Source organism: Alosa pseudoharengus, unplaced genomic scaffold, assembly GCF_046254945.1.
Source record: "Alosa pseudoharengus isolate Yale_2024_CS ecotype anadromous, Long Island Sound unplaced genomic scaffold, YU_APseudo_1.1 YU_APseudo_1.1_scf_4, whole genome shotgun sequence".
NCBI lineage: Eukaryota > Metazoa > Chordata > Actinopteri > Clupeiformes > Clupeidae > Alosa > Alosa pseudoharengus.
In genome coordinates, this window is record NW_027468774.1 from 22795895 (window position 1) to 22816918 (window position 21024).

Genomic DNA, 21024 nt, shown 5'->3' on the forward strand with positions numbered 1-21024 from the left:
TACACCTGGCAATTAACTACAAGTATGGACTCAACCATGATTACTGTTAGATTTCATCACAACCAAATGTATGCAGCCACTGTGTCAGGTTTGCCGCACCCAACTCTAACCCATCTCTATTCAGGATAATTCAATTGAGAGGTGTTTTCTCTGCTCCACCCGCTAATTATTGCCAAATACCAGTTTGCTATATGGTGGGGTAATAAAATAGGCCTGCCTGTGCTTTGAATTACTGATGCACAGATTTTGAAGGCTTTTAGACGTGGGACAATGTTCATAATAAATTAAACAATCCACTGATTGACAAATTCACCATTTCATCTCAAAAGGCTGCACTCTTCTGTTCAGCTATGGACAGAGCTCACCATTGTGTCCACTAGGGGGAGATAAAATTACCACATTTCAAGTGGAATGTTCTGTACTTTTCTATGAGCCATTTGTAACCACAACAAAAAAAAACATCCCAACTACAATGAACCATTTTATATTCCTAGCATGATCTGGTTTTCACCTTTTTTACAGCTTTAGGGAATAACTGAGGAAGAACCATTGCGAAATGATGAGCATATGACATAATGAAAAATGGAGGACTGCTTAAATCCTTTCAGATTCTCTGCCACCTAGGCTACTGAATGTATAGATATTGAACCAGTTTAAAAGGTTGAACATCTACAATGAACTGTATGAGGATGGAACTGATCCAGATAAGAACACTAAATCTGTAAAGGGATTTAAATTGAAAGTGATGCTATGAGCGGTGAAGTACCTTGTATATGGTCATGATTCACCATACACCATATATGGCAGTAAATGGCAGGCCAGATGTCAAAGTGAGAAGTGAGGGGCACAACACAGTCAAAGTTGACCCATGGGCAAATTGTATTGGAAAATAGGAGTGAAAGGAAAACGGAAATCACCACCAATTCATTGTTTCCACAGTGAGCTCCTTTGTGGCAGAAGGGCACAAACTCATTTCCTGACATTGACTGGCTTTCTGTGAGAGAATTCATCTAAGAGTTCTGAAGGTGAAAAGCTAATTGTGGGAAATGCTTTAAAACATAAAAAAAAAAAAACACTGTAAACCCAGTCCTAAAAGTATGAATTTCTTCATCCATAGTTATTGCCTACAGCAATTTCAGGCAGAGGAAGGCTGACTAAAAGTTTGTGTAGGCCCATACTGAGAACAGTTGAATTCAGTAGGTATTATTTATGTTCACAGTTTTTACATTAACTCTTCAGTGAACATTGATAACTACCGTTTGAATTCAGCTCCTCGGATGACCCTACCTTTAGTGCTCTATCTGTAATGAGGGGGTGTGGAAAAAGTAAACTACAGTAACTTGAAGGTTTGAGTTGATAACATGCCATCTTCGGCAATATCTCATTTCCGAATTGGTTTATTCTGAATATTTAACGACGTTACATTACATTACATTACATTTAGCAGACACACTTCTTGACCAAAGTGACTTACATATGTCAGCTACATTACAAGGGATCACATTGTCCCCGGAGCAACTTGGGGTTAAGTGCCTTGCTCAAGGGCACAACGGTGGAAGCCGGGAATTTAACCGACAACTTTCAGGCTACTGCATGCTACAGCCCAGCTCCTTAACCACTACACTACCACCGCCCCTACGTTACACTATTTTGGCTAAGCTAAGTAGGTCTTCAGGCCTACAATATCCAACTAGTTCAGGCTAGGTCCACTAGACTTACATTGGTCAAAAAAGTTAATATAAAATAATTTAACTCTTCATAAAAGGGCTACAATTGCTTATAACAAGAAGCAAAGGTCTCCACTGCATTTCGTAAACTAACATCAGCTAGCTAACAACCATTGAGGGGATGCCAGTCGAACTTGTTAGCTGGCCTGAGTCACATCAACTGACCTTTACCTCAGCGTGTGTAGAGGTTGACAACGTAGCCTAGTACTTGTATTGTTTCGCCTTGCCCGTCGTTTGGGTCGTTGTCGCATGGCTTTATGATGGATATACATCTTCCTTCTGCGGTTTCACATAATGTTAGATATTCCGCTACGTGGCTTATTTCAGACACCTGGCCTGTGGGACAAGGCTTTTTGAGCGCGCATCCTTCTTCTACCAAGGCCGCGAAAGCGTAATGACGTAAACTAGGCGCCAGATGGCGGCTGTGCACTAGGCCTAAAGTTCTACCACAAAAAATGAAAGGGATCAGATGTATTAGTCTAGTAACTACACTGACAAAAGTGCTCCTGACAGATTGGCTATGATTCATGAACCGTATGTAGGATAGGACGAACACAAAGAAAGACAAACGCTTTTCAAAATGTAGTTTTGCCCAATGCATTGCATCAGCCAACAACAGGATTTTTAATACCAGCCCTGCAGTGTAACATTTTACACCATATGAAGGTAGCAAACCATAGGTGATATAAAAATTGTGAATTCAGAATCTCCCACTGCAGCCACCTGCAGAAGCACAAGTAATTTTGTGAATGAAGGAGTTGAGTAGGATAGTCCTTTGTTTGAAGTGCCCAGTGTCTCAAGAAATTAATTTGTTCCAGCTTCTAAATATAAAATGTTTTGTCTTAGGCTACATACAGTTTGTCCTCAGGAAAGTACAGCACAGACAATCACCATCCAAACACCTTGATTTTTCTCCAAAGAAAACAAATCTAGGGTCAGCAGTACACCATCAAGGAAAATAATGATTTTCAGTGCAAGATTGTTCAGAACAAAATCAGAAAACAACACAGTTGCAAAACAGTGAGTGCAAGGTTCAAATAAGGAGGCATCCTAGATATCCTAGAACCTATAGATACACGTAAACCGATGTATACATTAATGAAAAAAATATCCTTAAAATCAACACATAAAATACTACAGGATCATGATGTCGTCAATATACGCATCACATTAGTAAAACCTCTTGTGTGATTTTATGACATGAACTAGCACATACTTCAAAGTTTAATGATACATTCTGTAAAATACTAAGACTACCAATCATAAAGTACAAATTGGCCACCACAGCACCCAATTCTTTTTGTTTGCAGTAATTAAAAGCTCACCAATGCCCCTGGACAAGATCCAAAAGCTAAGAGGTTCACCGCAGTATAGAGGGACGGACAGCACATAAGATAAGATTCCATGTAGAGAATCTGTGTATTTTTGCAGCCTCAGCCATGTCATTTTTTGTTCTTGCAGTAGTTCTGATAGTTGTTGCAAGCCTTCTGCATGTCAGTGAGGAAGCCTGGAACACCACTCTGAAATGAAGAATGTGACTCTGTTAACATTTACCAGCTTTAGGTGTACTGACCACTATCTCAGGATTGAAAAGTGGAAATAAAATGGCTGACACTAACTTTAACTTTATCAAGGTCAGGATCAAGATAAATGTCACTGTATACTGAAATGTATGAACAAAATACCTCATTTAATTTTTTTAAAAAGGATTTGTTTGTTTAAATGGTATCACAAACTGGCTGCTGGGGACCACGACAGGAAACAAATATCAGGCTTCCCTCCAGTCAGATGAAACAAGCGACCCCAAACCTTTTTTTCTTCCAGTAACACAACCCTATTTTTATTAGCACCACTGTTTTTGCTGGATTCATGCACAGGGGAACATAACTTTTTATGATCTTAACAAATGCACCCATCATCTAATAACACAAATTGGTGGGATAGTGAGAAACGTAATTTCGATCTCTTTGTATGTCTGGAACATGTGAAGAAATTGACAATAAAGCTGACTTTGACTTTGACTTTGACAAATAAACTTATTCTGAGGTAATAAGACTGTTGAGTCAGTCTCACTCAGCTGAATATCACAGCACGCAGTGCTGAACTCATGTACACTACGTTCCATGGCTGAACACAGGCTTTTTTTTGGAATTTCACCATTCTGGGGGCAAGGCCACTTGGCCTTCAGTTGGGCATATTTGGTGGGGGGCACAAAGGCCACATGTCAGGGCACCAAGGCCAAAGTTAACTATACAGTAGTAGGCTATAAAAATGATCAAAGTTGTATTTAGCCTATTCACTGCAGTAGACCTGCATCACTGTATGAAACATTACAAAAACATGAAACATTGACATATTACATAGAAATGTAAATCATCTGATCATCTAATATTTACAGATATCTAGGCTATATATAACATTTATTTTATATTTGGCCTGTTATGAAATCATGTATTGAACAATTTAAGCACAGCTCAGCTTTAAGAAACTCAAATAGCCTAGATGCATGCTTAGCATTTTGTGATCATTAAGGCTACTTTCACAAACTCTTAGTCAGCTGTCCTCTGATTTACCAATATCTAGGCGATATTTGTAACATTTATTTTGTATTTGGCCTGTTATGAAATCATGTGGAACAATGTAAACACATTGTAAAACTTAAAGCCCAAATTTGGAGACATCCATGTATGTCGAACTTTACTGCAAATTCAAAACGGGATTACTCTGGAACGGCTAACTGTACAGGGGACTGCTTTACACCTTTAAGTTCGGTAAGGTCTCCTGTTTATTCTGATATATGGTTTGTCATGTGTTAAAAGAAGGGTTCGTAAAGTATTCCACCGAGATGAATGGGTAGGGAGATCATGGGACGCAAAACCTTCAGTAGAATGTATGATTAAACTGAATTATATTATTTACTTTTCTCATGAACCGTTCAACACAGCAATTATCGGCTAACATCGTTTAAAAGCTGAGAAAAAGCTCTTTCATGTGATACTTGTGATGTCTGTGTGATGAATAGGCTACTTCGCGAGTAGTTCAACTGAGAATGGGTGAATTTGGACGCACTTTCTTTCTTGCGCTGTCACTTTCTCCACTGCGTAAAAGACTAAATTAATTTGCGCTGTGAATGCTAAGATTATTTTGACAGGCCACAGGCTAAATAAAAATCGCTATTAGTAGGACGCAAAGCAGAATATTGAAAGAAGGGGGCACCAAGTCCACCGTGGCCTGTAAACCTCTGATTTTCAAAGGGGCCTCACGGCAAATGCTAGGGGCCATGGCCGTCGTGGCCGCCGTGAAATTCCTACCCTGGCTGAATATAAAGTAGACTTCACAAGATTCTAAAACAAATAAGCCTGATTTAATAAATAAAATGACACAATGAAAACTTTTACACACTTCAAGACAACTACAGGCAGCTTTGCTTCCCACACCAGCAACAGTGATAGCCTGTCATGCTAATGGGCACAGTTTCTGGTCACTGGCCCATCACGCTGACATTAAACCACATTATGGCTTACTGCTAGCTTTCAGTGAGCTATGAGGGGATGGGGAAAAGCGGTGTGGGAATTAAAACTTGGCATGGCAATAAAAACACTTTTGGAATATTTGATCTAATGTTATTTAAGCCTATTATAAAGCTATCACATCAGTGTCATACAAAAGACATTTCTATCAGAGTTGTGGCCATTATTTGCAAAAGGTAAACAAAGCCCATCATCATGTGCTGTCCTACATTACAAGAGACATTCTGAGATGCATGACGCCTTACATGCCTCACATACAGTATATAGAGTACCCAAAATATTTGAAGCAATGTTTTTAGAAAGAAAAAAAAACACATATTTGACAGCCACTTTTTACACACACCGTGGTGCTGTAAATGAGTGTGCCATTGAGACAGCATTGCTTATTAGTCTGGTAAACTCCCATCTGCAGTGCTCTGGTTGTTGCCAGTAAATGTGAAGCTAACCTTACCTTAGCGGCCCAGTTCACCAGCCAAGTTGGTATCATGCCACCGGGGTTATCAAAGTAGTTCATGAAGACTATCATGGGAATCACAAGAAGCAACAACTATTAGTTCATTGTCAATACAAGGTTTTTGTTTAAATTCTGTGTCTAAAGAGACAATGATATAAGACTTGCGTAATGCAGTTATACCTTTAGTGCCACAATCACCATCACTCTCTATAGCCAGACTCTGCTTGTAGTATTTCACTCTGATCACTCCACTCTTCTCCGCGCACTGAGATACCAAAGAGCTCCTGGCCAAGATCACCCAAATCTTTCTTCCATCTATATCAAGATCTTTGCGTTCCCTCACATAGATATACTATATTATGGGTAGTAAAGGAATATAACAATTTACAGCTGTACAGAAAAGAAGACAGATTATAATTATTATTATAAAACCAATATAATATATTATTATAAAACCAACTAAATGCAGAACAATCATGTTCATATTCAATCCAGCGTGTATAAGCAACCCAAAAGTAGTTTGATATTTTCTCATGGAATCCTAGAAGAAAAGAGGGGAGGGTTATCTTGGGTCTGTCCATCAGATCCAATGATGACACGGTCCAGCTTCTCTTCAGCCTCCACCGTCTTTTCCCCTTTGGTTGGCTCACTAATGGGACGTCTTGTATTGTGGGATCCTGTCATCCCATGATATCGCTAGGAAGGGCTGGAGACAACAGATGTGGAACTCTTTCAAGGCCCTGATCTGTTTGCAGTACATCATCCAGGATAAACACACATAGAGGACCGTTGAGATGTAGATGGCATTATATACGGAAACCTTTTCTTTGTTTTGTTCAAAGACTGTAGTCAGAGAAAACGTGTTCGCAAAGAGGACCAAAAGTGGTGCAGATTTAACTGAACACATTGCAATTCATAACAAATAGGTTAATAAAAGTACTGTAACTGAAATGGTTAATGGCACTGACAGATTACAGGGTTCTTCAAGAAACACATTTAGCAAGGATATTGGTGATTGAGAAATATTTCTGTAGGATACATCTCTGTTCGACAACGGGAAGGGATATTTCACTTCCCAGTAAATTGCAGACTGCCCATCATAGTCTTTTTCAGTAAGCTCTGTAGAACAAACAGAAAGAATAGAAAAATCAATATCTAACTTAGGTCTCAACAAAGACTGTAGCGTCATCTATAACTTGTATTTCTTTTTTGTAGGTGTCCATTTTACCCCTCATATAAAATCTATACCATATATAACCATATGCTGGTTATGTAATTAACCGTGGTTCTACAATTGGTGGACCAGTTTAGACTCTGTGAAACCCCTTGCACATAACCGTGTCTTGCCGAAAACTCATACCCAAGTTGCCACCTTGTGACTCATGACATGACATAAATGATATTGAAGTGTTCTGGTCAATCATTGCCGGGAGCATTTCTGCCAGAATCAGAGTTCCGAGTGATCCGTATATCTGGTGGTCTTCCATCTGTTGTAGAACCATGGTTACATACATCACCAGCGTTCTACTTACTAGTCTCTAAACTAGAGATGCACCAATTGAGAAATTCTGGGCCGACACCGATTGTATAACAATTTGGCCGATAACCGATGCCGATACCAATATCTTTTTCTTTGTTTACTTTGTTTGTGTTGTTAATTATACCATTTAGTAGAGTGGAAAGAAAAATATTCATTAAAAAAATAACTGAACCATTTTCAAGTCTTTCAGGCCTTTAAAGCAAAACATTTATATAGTGCAGAATTGATGTCGAAGCGGTTGTGAGGGCCCAACCACATGCATGGTGCTGCTATGCACATGGCATAGGGAAAAGAACAACAATGAAGTTTCAGGTTTTTTAGCCTTTTCACTTTTTTGTGTACATTTTTTTGGCTCATGCACACTCACAAATAGGACCTGTTGTTATCCACAGCAGAAGCCACATGAACAGGTGGAGCAGTGCTCAACACAGCCTGCACATAAGACATTTATCCTATAGAATGCCAGGCATGCAGCTCCAGTAATTGATGTTTCAGGTCTGAAGACTGTTTCTTCCCATACACCATGTACTCCCTCCACTCCCGGGTGATCTCATTGGACCCCCTCTGAGGAGAAAAGACCTCAGCACCCACTGATCTAGGGAGGCAGTATCCGCTTTTGTGTCTGGGCTGAGAGCCTCCTGGTCCTCAGTAGGGTTGGGTATCGTTTCAATTTGAACGATTCCGATTCCAATTCCGATTTCTTATTTCGATTCCGGTTCCTAACGATTCTCGATTCCGATTTTTTTTAAAGGCAGGGTCAAAAAAAGTTTAGGATATTTTAAATGAGCTAGCTAACCAACGGTCTTTCTCAGGGTATCTGCACATTTTCCAAGTGCAAATTTAAAGACTTTTAAGACCTTTTCAAGACATCTAAATGAAAATTAAGACTATACCACGGCAAAAAGATATATAAGACTGTTTAATGCAATAGTTTTTTTTTCCTACTAATTTTAACCCCCACCCCATTTTGGATGTCTACAGAAGTTACCAAAAATATTTTGGCGAAAGAAAATAATTGTGTGTGAATTACCTTCACAGCTATAAATGCCCAATTTTAGGGTCTGGACTGCTTGCTTTTGAAGCTGGCTGTACTGTACATATTTGGTTTTGCTTACTGCTGAGGCTGTTCTTCACCTGTGTCTGTAGTAGCCTAGGGCTACTTGCCAAAGACATGTGCACTGGACTGGATTCCCTTAAATATTTTTTTCAAAGTTAACTAAGCTATTTACATATTTTAATAAGCCTACTTTATATAATTTACTATGTGCATCTATTGTCCATATGCAGCACAGCAAATTAAAGTTAATCCACTACTTTACATTTTGCATACCAGTTGTATCTAAACCAACCAAAGCTTGACTGAAACATTGTAAAACCATTGACTTGTTTTAAATTAATTAAGAGACAGGTCCTCTTCGCATGATCCTGCTGAAAACTGCTGGTTTCATCTCAAGCACGCACATTATGAACGCACGTATTTTTATGTAGCAGTCGCCGACATTCAAAACATATGCGGTTATATTTCACAACTTTTGCTAAGTAGGCCTAGCCTACTGGGAAACGCTGGCAAGCAAGCTGCTGGCAGATATTACAGGTAGGCTATTATAACTTAGACAGATATTTTCTTCCCTAGGCTAGGCCAGCAACACACGCTGGAAAGATGCAAACAGATCAACTTAACATACCGGTATACAGTATTTCCTCCTGATTGCGAAGCACTGCACATAATTTCACCAGCAGTCTTCGCGTCCATAGTTTGTGAAACGATGCTGCGTCCGAGCAAAGACTTTAGATGCCAAGCGCAACTCCAAAAAGGAGAACAAATAAACGTCCGGCTTGAGGCTGCGCCGGACGCCGGACAGGGCTTTTAAAACCCATATGTCCGGCCTAAATTCGAACATATGGCCAACCTATCGCTAACTGGCTTACCAACTCTTTCTCCCGCTCATTCTACCGTAGGCTCCCTCATTCCACGTAGGCTACCCTGTCTATCTCTCAGGCCTCAGCTACACCACGAAAACGCCAGGCATATTATTTTGTACATAGGCCTACTGTATTATTACCGTTTTCACACCTTTAACCAAACCCGTGAAAAACATCTTCACTCTGTAACCACTACACTTCCTCCCGTAGCCTAATAGCCTATCACGTATACAATTGCGTTTTAAATACACGAAACTGGATGGAGACATCACTCGCTCTCTTGCACTCGCTGGCGGTCCCATTCGCACATTTAATACCTCTCTTTCGAAAATTCAGTTGTAGCCTATTTAAGACTTTTTAAGGATCCTCGGGAACCCTGCTTTCTGAATGAAATAGTCTGACCTTCTCCATGAATTTTAATTCTATTAACTATGCGCTTCTTCGTTGGTGTTCAGACGTTTCTTCTTCCTGTCGGCAGACTGGGAATCGAAAGTAGGAATCGAAATTTAAACTTTTGAACGATTCCGGGAAAATCGCAAAGATAGTCCCGGTTCCAACCAATACTCGATATTCGATACCCAAGCCTAGTCCTCAGCCAGCATAGGAAGGGCCCAAGATGTAGCCTCTCCAGTGTAACAACAGGCGTCGCAGCGGCCAACATTTGTTGCAAGGCGTAGCAGCACGGCATACACGAACAATCTGACTTTATCTGGCACACGTCACCAGTCCCAATATATTGTGAACTCCGTTCCCTCCGTAAGGCATGCTCACTCGGCAGTCAAATCTAACCAGTTACATATGAAGTCCGTAGACTGGGTTCACCAGTGTGCTTCTTTCAAATATTACTGGCAGGCCAAGAGCAGAGGCGTGTGGAGTAGTGTCCGAGCATTTATGCTGACCAGATCTGGGCACTCTGCACAAATCAGCAAGTGGATGTCTGATGTGCACAGCATACGAAAGGGCAGCTGTTTGAGATAAATGTCTAATATAGGTCTAATATAGGTCAACTCCCAACGTCTTTCTTGGACAATGCAAAGTAAGTGGAGAACACGCCTCTTTGTGTCTGGGGGGTTTATCTCCTTGATAGCATCCTTGTGCAGGAGTGACTGTATTTCTGAGAGAAGCACAGTGCATATTTGACGCTTGGGGTGTAGCCCAGAGTTCAGAGTGGGCTGGTGGCGAAATTGAAGGCGATAGCCATTGCAAGGGTGTTGAGGACCCGTGAGGAGTAGCCCCAGCACTCCAACTGTTGAGGAATGATGCACATTGCCGCCAGCCTCATATGTAGGTTTTTTTTTTGGGGGGGGGGGGGCGGCCTGCTCGTCCCTAGATAAGGAGGAAGAGGGCCTGCCAAGCACTTCATATTGAGCAAAGCTGTGCTCCACTTGCCTCCTAAGTGGTTTTTGGCCGGCTGCCAGTAGTGGGTGTGGTGGGTCTACAGCACTTGAAGATATTCACCTGTTGTAGTTAAGCCGGGGAAAGGGCGTTGGTTGTTGTGCCGGGCTGCACCAGGGGCTTGGCGCTAACACATGCAGTGTGTAGTGGAGTGTTTAGACAAGGCAACGATGCTGGGGTCTGGGCATCGCACGTTGTTGAGTAATGCTAGTTCATCTAGTGCTAGACCAATGAGGTAGGTCTGCAGCACTCAAACATACTCACCTGCTAAGTCTCACAATAAACTAGTAATTCTGTAAGAATTCCAAGCAATTTCAGAATCGAAGCGAATGTCAGCTGTGGTAGCCGGTTGTTGGGAGATACGGCTACTCCAAAGATAGCTGTTCCACCACCACAGTAGCACTAGCGATGTTCTTTTCTCAGCAATGGTGAGAATGCGAAATACAATGATTGGCGTGAACACTGCATTATATCGTCTATATCATGTCATGCGTCACGAGGTGGTAACTTGGATATAAGTTCTCAGCAGATCCAGCTATACACGAAGGGGTTTCACATAATCTAAACTGCACCATCTAGCGGTCTAAAGACAAGGAAATAGCATCTGCAGTGATTTTTGTCACACAGTCCTTATTGCCAAACTTTTACTAGTCCTTCCCTCAACGGAAGAGTATTTTCTAACAAAGTCATGGTGGTCCTCTATGCAAACACAGACAGGAAAAACAACTGGAGCCAGCTGAGGCGTGTCAGTTTAGCAAAGCAGAAGGAATACCTTTGGCAAATAAAACAAATCACTGAGACAAAACCCCCTCAAACATTATGATGTGAATCCTATGAGTCACCTTGTGCCGTTACGAACTAAGGATGAATTTCAAATCAGGAAACTCGTTACAGATGGACAGTCACCGTAATGTCTACTTGTATCTTAAACTTGGAACTAGTTTTCTCTTGGATGTTTGTAAATGAAAATGATGATAAAGCATGGAATCCATTACGAATCGCAGGGGAAATTACATAGAATAAAGACAGTTCAACACTGCCTAGACATATCTTCTGTTACACTACTGTACAGAGAGTGGGTGTGGGTTAAATAAAACACTTAAAAGGATTAGATGTAAGCTTATGTTTTCAAAGGCAACAACCAATACAGGGGGAGGGGAGAAAAATGAATTAGTTCAGATGTACACTGAAGAGGACATAATTATGAAAACATTATTTCTACATCACTATCTATATCTCTACATCGCTAACTATCTATCATCACAGGAGCAAAATGTTGTGCTGCACTAGAAAAAAAGGCTAGATACAATTGTGTTTTTATTGCAAATAATAAACAACAAATGAAAACAATAATAGGAAAGAATAGCCTATAGGATCGCTACATCGCGCACATAATTTCAATTGGGGATGAAGAAATATTTCACTACACTACTAAGAACACTGTTACATTATGAGTTGACATGAGATTACCTGTGAGATACTTGAGGTTACTGCCAGCATGAAGTCACAAAGGATGAGAGATGTGACATTGTGAGAAGATGTGAGAAGAGACATTTTATACAGTCTATGCATGGGATTTTATTTCCCGTTAAAAAAAACAAGGGGAAAGCTAAAGGGAGGGAAAGAATAGAGAATCTGAAGAAAATAAATAGAGATAGTATTGGTATGGCCTATGTGTATCTGTGTCACTCCAACTATTTGTCTCTCCCAACTTTTTATTTTGAACTTGTTTTTGTCATAGCAACAAGAGTGCTGTGTGCAAACATTTACTGAATTTCAGTATGATGGCAGCTCTGGAATTGCTAAAACATTTGCTGACATATCAGATAGTATAACGATATATTGATTTCGCAATTTTTATTTCCGTTCAAATACCATGACTAATCTAATAAATCCAAAAAAAATCTGGCATTTTAACTAACAATATATTTCTGCAGATTAATATTCAGGTGAAAACCCTTCTTTTTATAGAACATGGCCTTCTAATATAGCCTTTCAGTAATGCAGCCTTGGAAAATGTGACACAGAAATACTCCTCGTATTACCTTTCACATAGCTGTCCCATTGTTTCCTGTAGGCCAAGTCCATGTAAACCTCAGCGCACAGGTCTGGAGTACAGTTTAGAGAGCCAAAAACTTTGTACTCATAGAGGCCAGTTTCCTGTGAAAACAAGAAAGTACTTCACTCATTCTGTCTTTATCTTAAACATTTTAAAGATGCAGTAGGAGGTGAAATATCAAGTATATGACCTGACAGCAGTGTATCAGAGAGCAGCAAAATTCCACCACTGTACCTCATAAAATAGAGAACCAGATTAATGATATATAAATAGTTCCATAATCAGGGTAAGCACCTGACATTTTTCAAATAGATCTCTGTGTACTTCAATATTTGTGATTATGTTGGATAACGGTAGGCTATCCTAATGACTAAGAGCACCATGCCAGTTGGGAAAAGAGGAGCAAAAATACCATTTGTATGCTCATTTTCATCCTCAAATTGACATTTTCTTTTAAAACTGCACCACTTCAACACATCATGTTGACCAAATTTTACCACATTAGGACTAATGGAAATACAGTCCAAATTTCCATCAAACGTTCAGAAATATGCTGACCTAAACCAGCTTATGCATCAAACAAGTAACAGCCTATCAACAAACGTCCAGATACTATTTGAACATGATAATAACTGACACGTTTTCTGTCAAACAGGTTTTTTTTTTTCAAACACATTTCCCATAAATATGTAACTTACTTACTTAACCAGGACTACTTAAATGATGTTAACCCAAGGAACGATAATGAATATTAGATTACAAGTAGGCTACAGTATACTGATGGTGAGAACACATCACACAGATGTTCACTTCAACACACCTTTAACATTAAAAGTAGGCCTAGGCCTATATATCTATAATTGTCAATGACCAATTGCCATACAAAAATGTTTTCATTCTTCAACACATGTAGATTTAACAAACAAAACAAAACATAAACAATGCTCATGCAGGCCTCGTGAAACAAAGCGCTTACCCCAATTGTGAAATGTATTGCATGTTGCCTATTAGGTTACATGTATCAGAAGTTGATGAAGAAAATCCGACAGAATTCTTGCAACACTGGTCACACAAACTGAGGACAGGCGCATACTCAGATTGAGAAATGGGACCCTGGCTAGCACTTCCTTAGCTTTGCTGCCTGCAACCAACCACACTCACCAAATCATGTTTTAGAGCAAAGTTTTGTCGAAGCGCTTCATCGCATCAGCGCATCATTGTAACAAGCGTGCTTCCGATTCTGTTCGTCAATAGAAAATAATCTACAAGACCACACAATTATCATTCTACTGGAGTACTAGTAGCAAGCTATGTGCTAACAGTAATTATGGCGAGCTAAACCTGTCCATTCAGCATCTAGCTATTCCCCTTTAACGTACCTGATTGTAGCGTCGATATATTTTGACTCCCATCGTCTCTGTAAACAACTCCCATCCTTCCACCTGCGGCTCATCCAGCTCTCTCCATGCCGCTTGAAACTCGTCCTCTGTAAAGTGCAGTGACATGATTTCAAAGGTGTGCAATGTTGGATCATATGATCAATGACTGACCAACACCGTAAGAACTGCGTCAGCGACACTCCGCGGCATTCCAATCTGATGCCAGGACGGATGTGATCTGCGAGCTATATTTTGTCTACTTCAGTGCAGCAAACATGTAGTGTGCCATTTAGAAGGGTTAAGGGATCTCCCTAACTGCCCACAGTGACCTACAGTATCGGTTCTGTTTTGTGGTGTTGCGTTGCGTTGTGTTTATGCACCTTTAAATGCGGTAATTCTTATTTTTGATCACATAGCCTATTTTGAATGAGAGACACAATCGTGCGTGCATATTTATTTTAGGCCTGCAACACATGCATTATGAATATATATTCATGCAATATATAGGCCTACACTGGCGCTATATTGATCTCGGCTTCTCAAACCAGAAGCCCAAAGGCATTGACCTGAAACAGAATATAGCCTCAATGCTTTGTCCTCGGATGGTGTCCATTTCCATTCAGTGAAAATGGTCACAGATGAACACACAATTGGAAACGGAGACTCCAAAAATTCCAATTATAAGTCAGAAATCCTTTTGATAGAAAGAAAACTGACATGGATGCAGTCATTTCATTTAACATTTCAAAGTTATCATGATAATTGTGTTTTCCCCCAAAGTTAGTTATTTCATATACTGCATAATGGGGTGATAATTGATTGCGCTAAAACAGCTCTACTTCCTGTGCCCAATGGAAATCTTGTATCTCTTTTTGGGAAGGGATCACCAGCAGGAAGGAAGAGCATAGACAACACCCCATATCACATTACTATGTGTCAGAAAATCTGACTTTGAATTGGCTGAGGGGCAGGAGTAAAATAACACCCAGTGCTTGTGTTTCACATGGCCATGGTGGGGGCATTGGCTGGACCTTAAATAAACAGCACCCAGTGGTTGCCCCAGGTTGCAGCCACAGCAGCCAAAGACTTGGTGGGTCATATGAATGAAATGATTAAAGCAATTTCAGAATGACAGTATTTTCAGTCTTAAGTGAAAGGAAATACAGTGTTGATTGCAAAGGATAACAATTCTGGGGTAGCCTACTTTTAATAAACAGATTACATTTTATTTGTTACAGATTACATGGCTGTAATGTTCTTATGCATGTCCATCTATCTATCTATCCATCTGCATGTCATTAGGTGCTGAGCTATAGACTAGGCTATGTGTCTATTTCCCCCATGCATTGTAGGCTACTTAAAATGCAGTAGAATAAAGCTTTTTTTTTTACTAAAGGTAACGCAAAGGTGTTGTTGATTAAATTTGGTTCATGCAAATGGCCTGGGACTTTCTTTTTACAGGACTTTTCTCCCATTGTTTTGCAACATTGGACTTGTTTTGTCAGAGTGAGCAAGTCACTCCACCTCCGGGGTCTCGAATACTTCACAAAATGTGTATCCCTATGAGATATGTGCAGCAGAGCAAGCCGCTGTCGCGCATGAGGAAACTCGCTGTGGATATCCAATGAATGGGAGTCAAATTCCACCTCCGTTAGTCTCTGGTTCAGCTCCAGACGAACTTGGGTGAGACTGCGCAAGACGTCATAAGTCGTTCGCTCTGGGTCTCTACTAATAGAAAAAGACTCTTGAAGAAATTCGTTCAAATTAACACACGGGAAAAGTTAGCAGACACATCACAGTTATCCCTCCGTAAACACAAGGAATCGCGATGGAAACTGTGGAAGAGGTAAGCTACTTTCCTGTGTTGCATATCATGTTACCTTAAATATGGTTTCACTCAAGCTCATAGTCGTGCAGTATGTTGAAACAGTCTATATTATATGTGCTATAGACACGTTTAGATGGCATACCTATTTTTTTTATTTTTTAATCAAATAGCCTATATCTTTGTCTAAGAAGGTTTTCGAACAACTAAAAAAACCATGCCTTTTCTTTTTGAAAACTTCTACTTAATAGCCGAACAGATGCGTCACTCCGTTGCAGCGGCAAATAGTCATCCTATTAAGAAGTAATTTTGTTTTTATAAGATATAAACATAAAATATGTTCACGTATCCTACTTATATTGGCAACGCCGTGGGTCTATGTAAAAGTCATATTAATTGTCATATTGCTATGTTTGCAAACTTTGGTGATGACCAAACTGCTTGTGAAATAACTCATAATTTGGAAGGTGCTCGAATTTCACGGAGCAGATCGTAATGTCATATCCCGCGCTCTCTAGGGAATGTGACAGCTCGTGCTGGGATGAGAGCATCTGCGTCATTCAGGCAGTTTTTGCTGTGAGAAGGGTGTGTGTGCGTATAAGAGGGCAACTGGAAAACTGTTTGTGTGCACTTGGAGTTGTGTTTATACTGTAAGATGGAACACCCACCAAAGCATTGGGTTTAATGATGTTTCATCATTCTAACTGCAGGTTTGGACATACTGACAGAGCACAGCTGAGGACAAAGACCTGTAAAACAAAACTTTCTCATTGCTTTGTTCTGAAATGCCAGAGGAACTCTCTAAAGACACAATGAGAGTGCCTGCAGCCGGAGATCACATTCTAGCAGAGAAGACCAACAATAATGAAAGCGCCCCTGTGCCTGTCAGTACCACAGGAGTTTCAGTGCCCCTGGTCAATGAAGTCCAGCTCACTGCAGCCACTGGTGGGGCGGAACTTTCCTGCTACCGCTGCACGGTACCGTTTGGAGTGGTCATTCTGATTGCCGGGATTGTGGTCACTGTAGTGGCATACAGCTTTAACTCACATGGGTCCACAATATCCTACTTCGGACTGGTGCTTCTATCGTTCGGCCTGGTACTCTTGGGCTCCAGTGCCATATGCTGGAAGGTGAGGATGGAGAGAAAGAAGGAGCGGCGAAGGGAAAGTCAGACGGTGCTGGTGACCAACCACAGAAGCCTCTTTGCATGAGACCATATACATTTGACCTCTATAGGAGTATGTGCCAAAAAGGACAAAAACAATTTACAAGTAACAGAGAGGGAAGGAGGAGGAACCAGCGAGAGGCCGTAAATTGATGCGGAGTGAATAGGGTGAAGAAACAGTGGTTGTGTTCCTCTGTCCAGATGTTTCAACATCACTGACTGGTGTCAACGTGGTGGGCCTGGCTGACCCATCTGGCTCTTACCACAGTCCCATGTGAAGCCTCTCACATGCTGACAAGCCTTGGCTTTGAAGAAGCTGATGGTTGTTGCTTTCCTTTCCCCCGCTCCCTCCCTCCTCCCACTCTGTGTCAAAAAGACCGACCACATCTGGGCCGACTGGGAAGGAAGCCAAAGTGGATGTATCGAAATTAAGACAGAGAACCACAGCGCAAACCCATGGAGGGGAAGCTGCCCATTAATCCTCTGTTGCATCCTGTGGTTAAGGATTAATGGAAAGGGATGAGGATTGATAAGCCAGGGAGGGAGAGGGGAGGATAAAGGGAAAATCCAAGAACAATGAATCATTCTTCATTGACTGTGCTACCTTTACATACACACCTCTTTTGAAGTCTATCGTTGGGTTGACACCCTCTCAGTGACTTGTGCATTTACCGGATATGGAAATATGGTACTAATAGTTACATATACATTAATGAGAGACTGATGCTGCAGTAGCTAAATGGGCTGCAAGGATTACATTTTGATATTCACTCTGAGTACATACTTACAGTATCCTATGATTGTAATACCAGACACATGGCACGAATGAAGTGCTTTCCAGAATTGTATACTCATTGTAGTTGAATTAGAGTATTATTATTATTATTATTATTATTATTATTATTATTATTATTATGTATTACTCAATTGTACCTGTCTCAGAAGTCTCAATAAGCACTTTTGGTCTATTTTATTAACTTCATTAGCATATTCTTTGAAATATGATATATTCTGAATCAACACAGGCTGTTTGGTGTTTGCTAAATTTTGTAGTATTACTCATATTGAGGGTTATTAAAGTCTTTATCACTTTATTCCAATTAACAGTTATTAATGTTGTTAGTAGTATTATTATTGTAACTACTATTGTTATTGTCTAAGTTCTGTCTTAATTCAGTTATTCAGTCAAAGTGCAATATTAATATAACTTGTTATTTAGTCACAAATGTAATAAAATATGTGCTGAAATAATAGTTTTATATTTTATAAGCAATTACATTGACATTTACCCTCTTAAGGTGGGTAGTGGGCACATCATCATCATCATCAACTTTATTGCCAGACTCAAGGTCCATTCAGAGGACACAGACATGACATACAACATACATTAAAAAGAGAAGGATAAACATATACAGAGAAATAGTAACAGTAGTGAAAGAGTGTGTTTTCATTATGACCAGAAATATTCCCATGAAAAGTATGGTGTGCTATGAGCATCTTGTACACCGTAAGAAAATTCAAAATCGCTATCTTGCTGCCATACATAAATCGTAAATTTTATTTTAATGTGAAATTTCTTTATGTATTTATGAAAGAGTAATGTCCTTTTGAGTCTATGTGTCATTGTGTGAAGTAGCCAGAGAGCATGACACAAGTGAAATGGTGTGATTTTTTTTGCATTCAATAATGAATTGAAGGAAGTGTCTCTTTCTTTTAGGACATACATAAGTGCTTCCAAGTCCTTGTCCTGCATACCATTGTGTATGTTAGCTAATGCGTTGGCTGCCCTCTTTTTATTGTGTTTTGGCAGTAAATGGAGTGCAGATTTTCTGCAGAGATATATAGACAATCACCTGTAGCTGCTGATAACTCCTACAGCGGAGTTTGTTCTCATGTAAGGGAATTTATTTGTCCCAGGGTGCCCCTTTCACATACTATAATTTCTTAATACACATGGTATTACTTCACATCCTTTAAACTTTCTTCTAAAGTGATTTGTAGTTAATCATTTTACCAAAACCCATTTAGTAAATATTTAGTACATTAGTACTAAATATTTAGTACATTATCACAAGTTAATCCATCCCCCATAGGTAAAAGGACGTTGCATTGAACTCTCATGCTTTGACTCAGTTTTAAATAGCACCGACATGGAGGTATATTTATAGGCAGCATTTGCGTTGCTATGCATCCTTGTGACACCAGACACTACAACTTAATGGTTTGCTTGCGTCAGAGGAGCACCTACAACACACTTTGTCACATTTGATGGCTAACCTTAGCACGGGCAGAGGGTTTGAGAGCCACCACCAAGGTAGACAGCAGAGTCATTCTGACACCTGACTCGAGGATCTAATGTTAATTACATAGTAAGACGTTTAAACATAAGAGTTTCCTCTTCCCAGATGCCGAGACACCAGGAGCTATGGAAAAGCAGCGATGAAGCTGGAAAAAGGAGCGACCCGATATGGGATTTAACAGGTGTTGTTCACAAGCCATACCCTCCTGCTGAACCCAGCAGCTCCTCGTGAACACTGCAATGCTATGGGGCACTTTCCCCTGGTGTCACACCCAGCTGTCTCAGAAGTCATATAACAACACCCAACAATACTGTTTTTCACAATGAGCTTCCTGAAATAAACATTAAGCTGATTTGTTTTTTCCAAAATTGTGATAGTTTTGTAGAACTGAAAACAACAGCAGAGCTTATATTGTAAAATACAAAATGAAAGTTCACCTTGATTGACCTCTAACATTAGCAGAGCTGGCCATATTGTCAATATATGTAGAGGCCATGCTAGTGGTCAGAACCTGATAATTCAGTCATTTCACTTTTATTTCAGTGTGAAACTTAATACATTTTTTTTTTTTTTTGTTTGTTTGTGCATGTGCAATCCTGGTCTATACCTCTCAATCCTTTACAATACTCTATATTGACTCAAAATGTATGAGACCATATTCTGAGTGGGAATTGTTCATATGACACCACTGCACAAACGGTACAGAATCTCAGCTCTTCCACATGTGCCTACCAATTTCTTCAAAACTGTTTTTCACCTCATAGCGGCGGATGTCCTTCAAATTGTAAATGGATCACTGCTGTCTGGCACTTTTCCTAAGTCACTGAAAACAGCTGTTGTAAAGCTACTTCTCAAGAAGAATAACCTGGATGCCTCCATGCTAAACAATTACAGGCCCATATCCAATCTTTGGTAAAATTATTGAAAATTATTGGCCAATATTGGTAAAATTATTGAAAAAGTAGTCTTTAATCAATTAACCACCTTCCTAACATCAAATGGGTATTTTGATTACTTTCAGTCTGGTTTTCAGGCAAATCACAGCACTGAAACAGCTCTCATTAAAGTTTTCAATAACATACGCCTCAACACAGATTCAGGTAAAACATCAGTCCTAGTGCTACTGGACCTTAGTGCAGCATTTGACACTGTTGATCACAATATTTTACTACACAGACGAGAACACTGGGTTGGATTTACAGGCATAGTTATCAGCTGGCTAAAATCATATCTACAAGAAAGGAGCTTCTTTGTTGCCATCGCAAACTGTACCTCAACACCAACATCCTTGACCTGTGGTGTTCCCCAGGGGTCGATTTTGGGGCCACTATTATTCAACCTCTATATGCTCCCACTTGGACAAATCATCCAAAATAATTTGTTTTCATATCATAGCTATGCAGATGACACACAAATTTACTTAGCTCTGTCACCAAACAACTATGATCCTCTTGAATTTGTCAGTGTATAGAACAAATCAACACCTGGATGTCTCAACATTTTCTTCAGCTGAACAAAGAAAAAACTGAAGTAAATATAGCTGCAAGCAGCAATGAGGGGGCCAAGCAGCTGAACAGGAGTTGGGGTTGGGATTGGTATTGGATTGGATTGGATTGGATTGGATTGGACTGGACTGGACTGGACCGGACCGGACCGGACCGGACCGGACTTGACTGGACTGGCTGGACTGGACTGGACTGGACTGGATTGGATTGGATTGGGAATGG

At 40.2% G+C, this 21024-nt stretch overlaps 2 protein-coding genes across 2 annotated transcripts; one reads left to right on the plus strand and one right to left on the minus strand.

The window, feature by feature from the left end:
* Positions 1-2310: 2310 nt before the first annotated feature.
* pctp (phosphatidylcholine transfer protein) lies at positions 2311-14258 on the minus strand. Its single transcript, XM_076265338.1, has 6 exons — positions 14008-14258; positions 12615-12729; positions 6751-6830; positions 5892-6063; positions 5709-5776; positions 2311-3247 (listed from the first exon to the last, which is right to left on the minus strand). The coding sequence occupies exons 1-6, from the start codon at positions 14131-14133 to the stop codon at positions 3170-3172; spliced, it is 639 nt and encodes a 212-aa protein (XP_076121453.1). The 5' UTR covers positions 14134-14258; the 3' UTR covers positions 2311-3169.
* Positions 14259-15615: 1357 nt separating this feature from the next.
* tmem100a (transmembrane protein 100a) lies at positions 15616-18270 on the plus strand. Its single transcript, XM_076265339.1, has 2 exons — positions 15616-15853; positions 16543-18270. Exon 2 carries the CDS (start codon positions 16618-16620, stop codon positions 17041-17043), a length of 426 nt encoding a protein of 141 aa, XP_076121454.1. The 5' UTR covers positions 15616-15853; positions 16543-16617; the 3' UTR covers positions 17044-18270.
* Positions 18271-21024: the final 2754 nt, after the last annotated feature.

Coding starts and splice junctions, on each gene's coding strand:
- tmem100a (XM_076265339.1), top strand. CDS start 16,618: ATGCCAGAGGAACTCTCTAAAGACACAATGAGAGTGCCTGCAGCCGGA.
- pctp (XM_076265338.1), bottom strand. CDS start 14,133: ATGTCACTGCACTTTACAGAGGACGAGTTTCAAGCGGCATGGAGAGAG. Junction 6,831..12,614: donor ATGGGACAGCTATGTGAAAG/GTAATACGAGGA, acceptor TTTGTTCTACAG/AGCTTACTGAAAAAGACTAT. Junction 5,777..5,891: donor TGGTGATTGTGGCACTAAAG/GTATAACTGCAT, acceptor TTCCCATGATAG/TCTTCATGAACTACTTTGAT.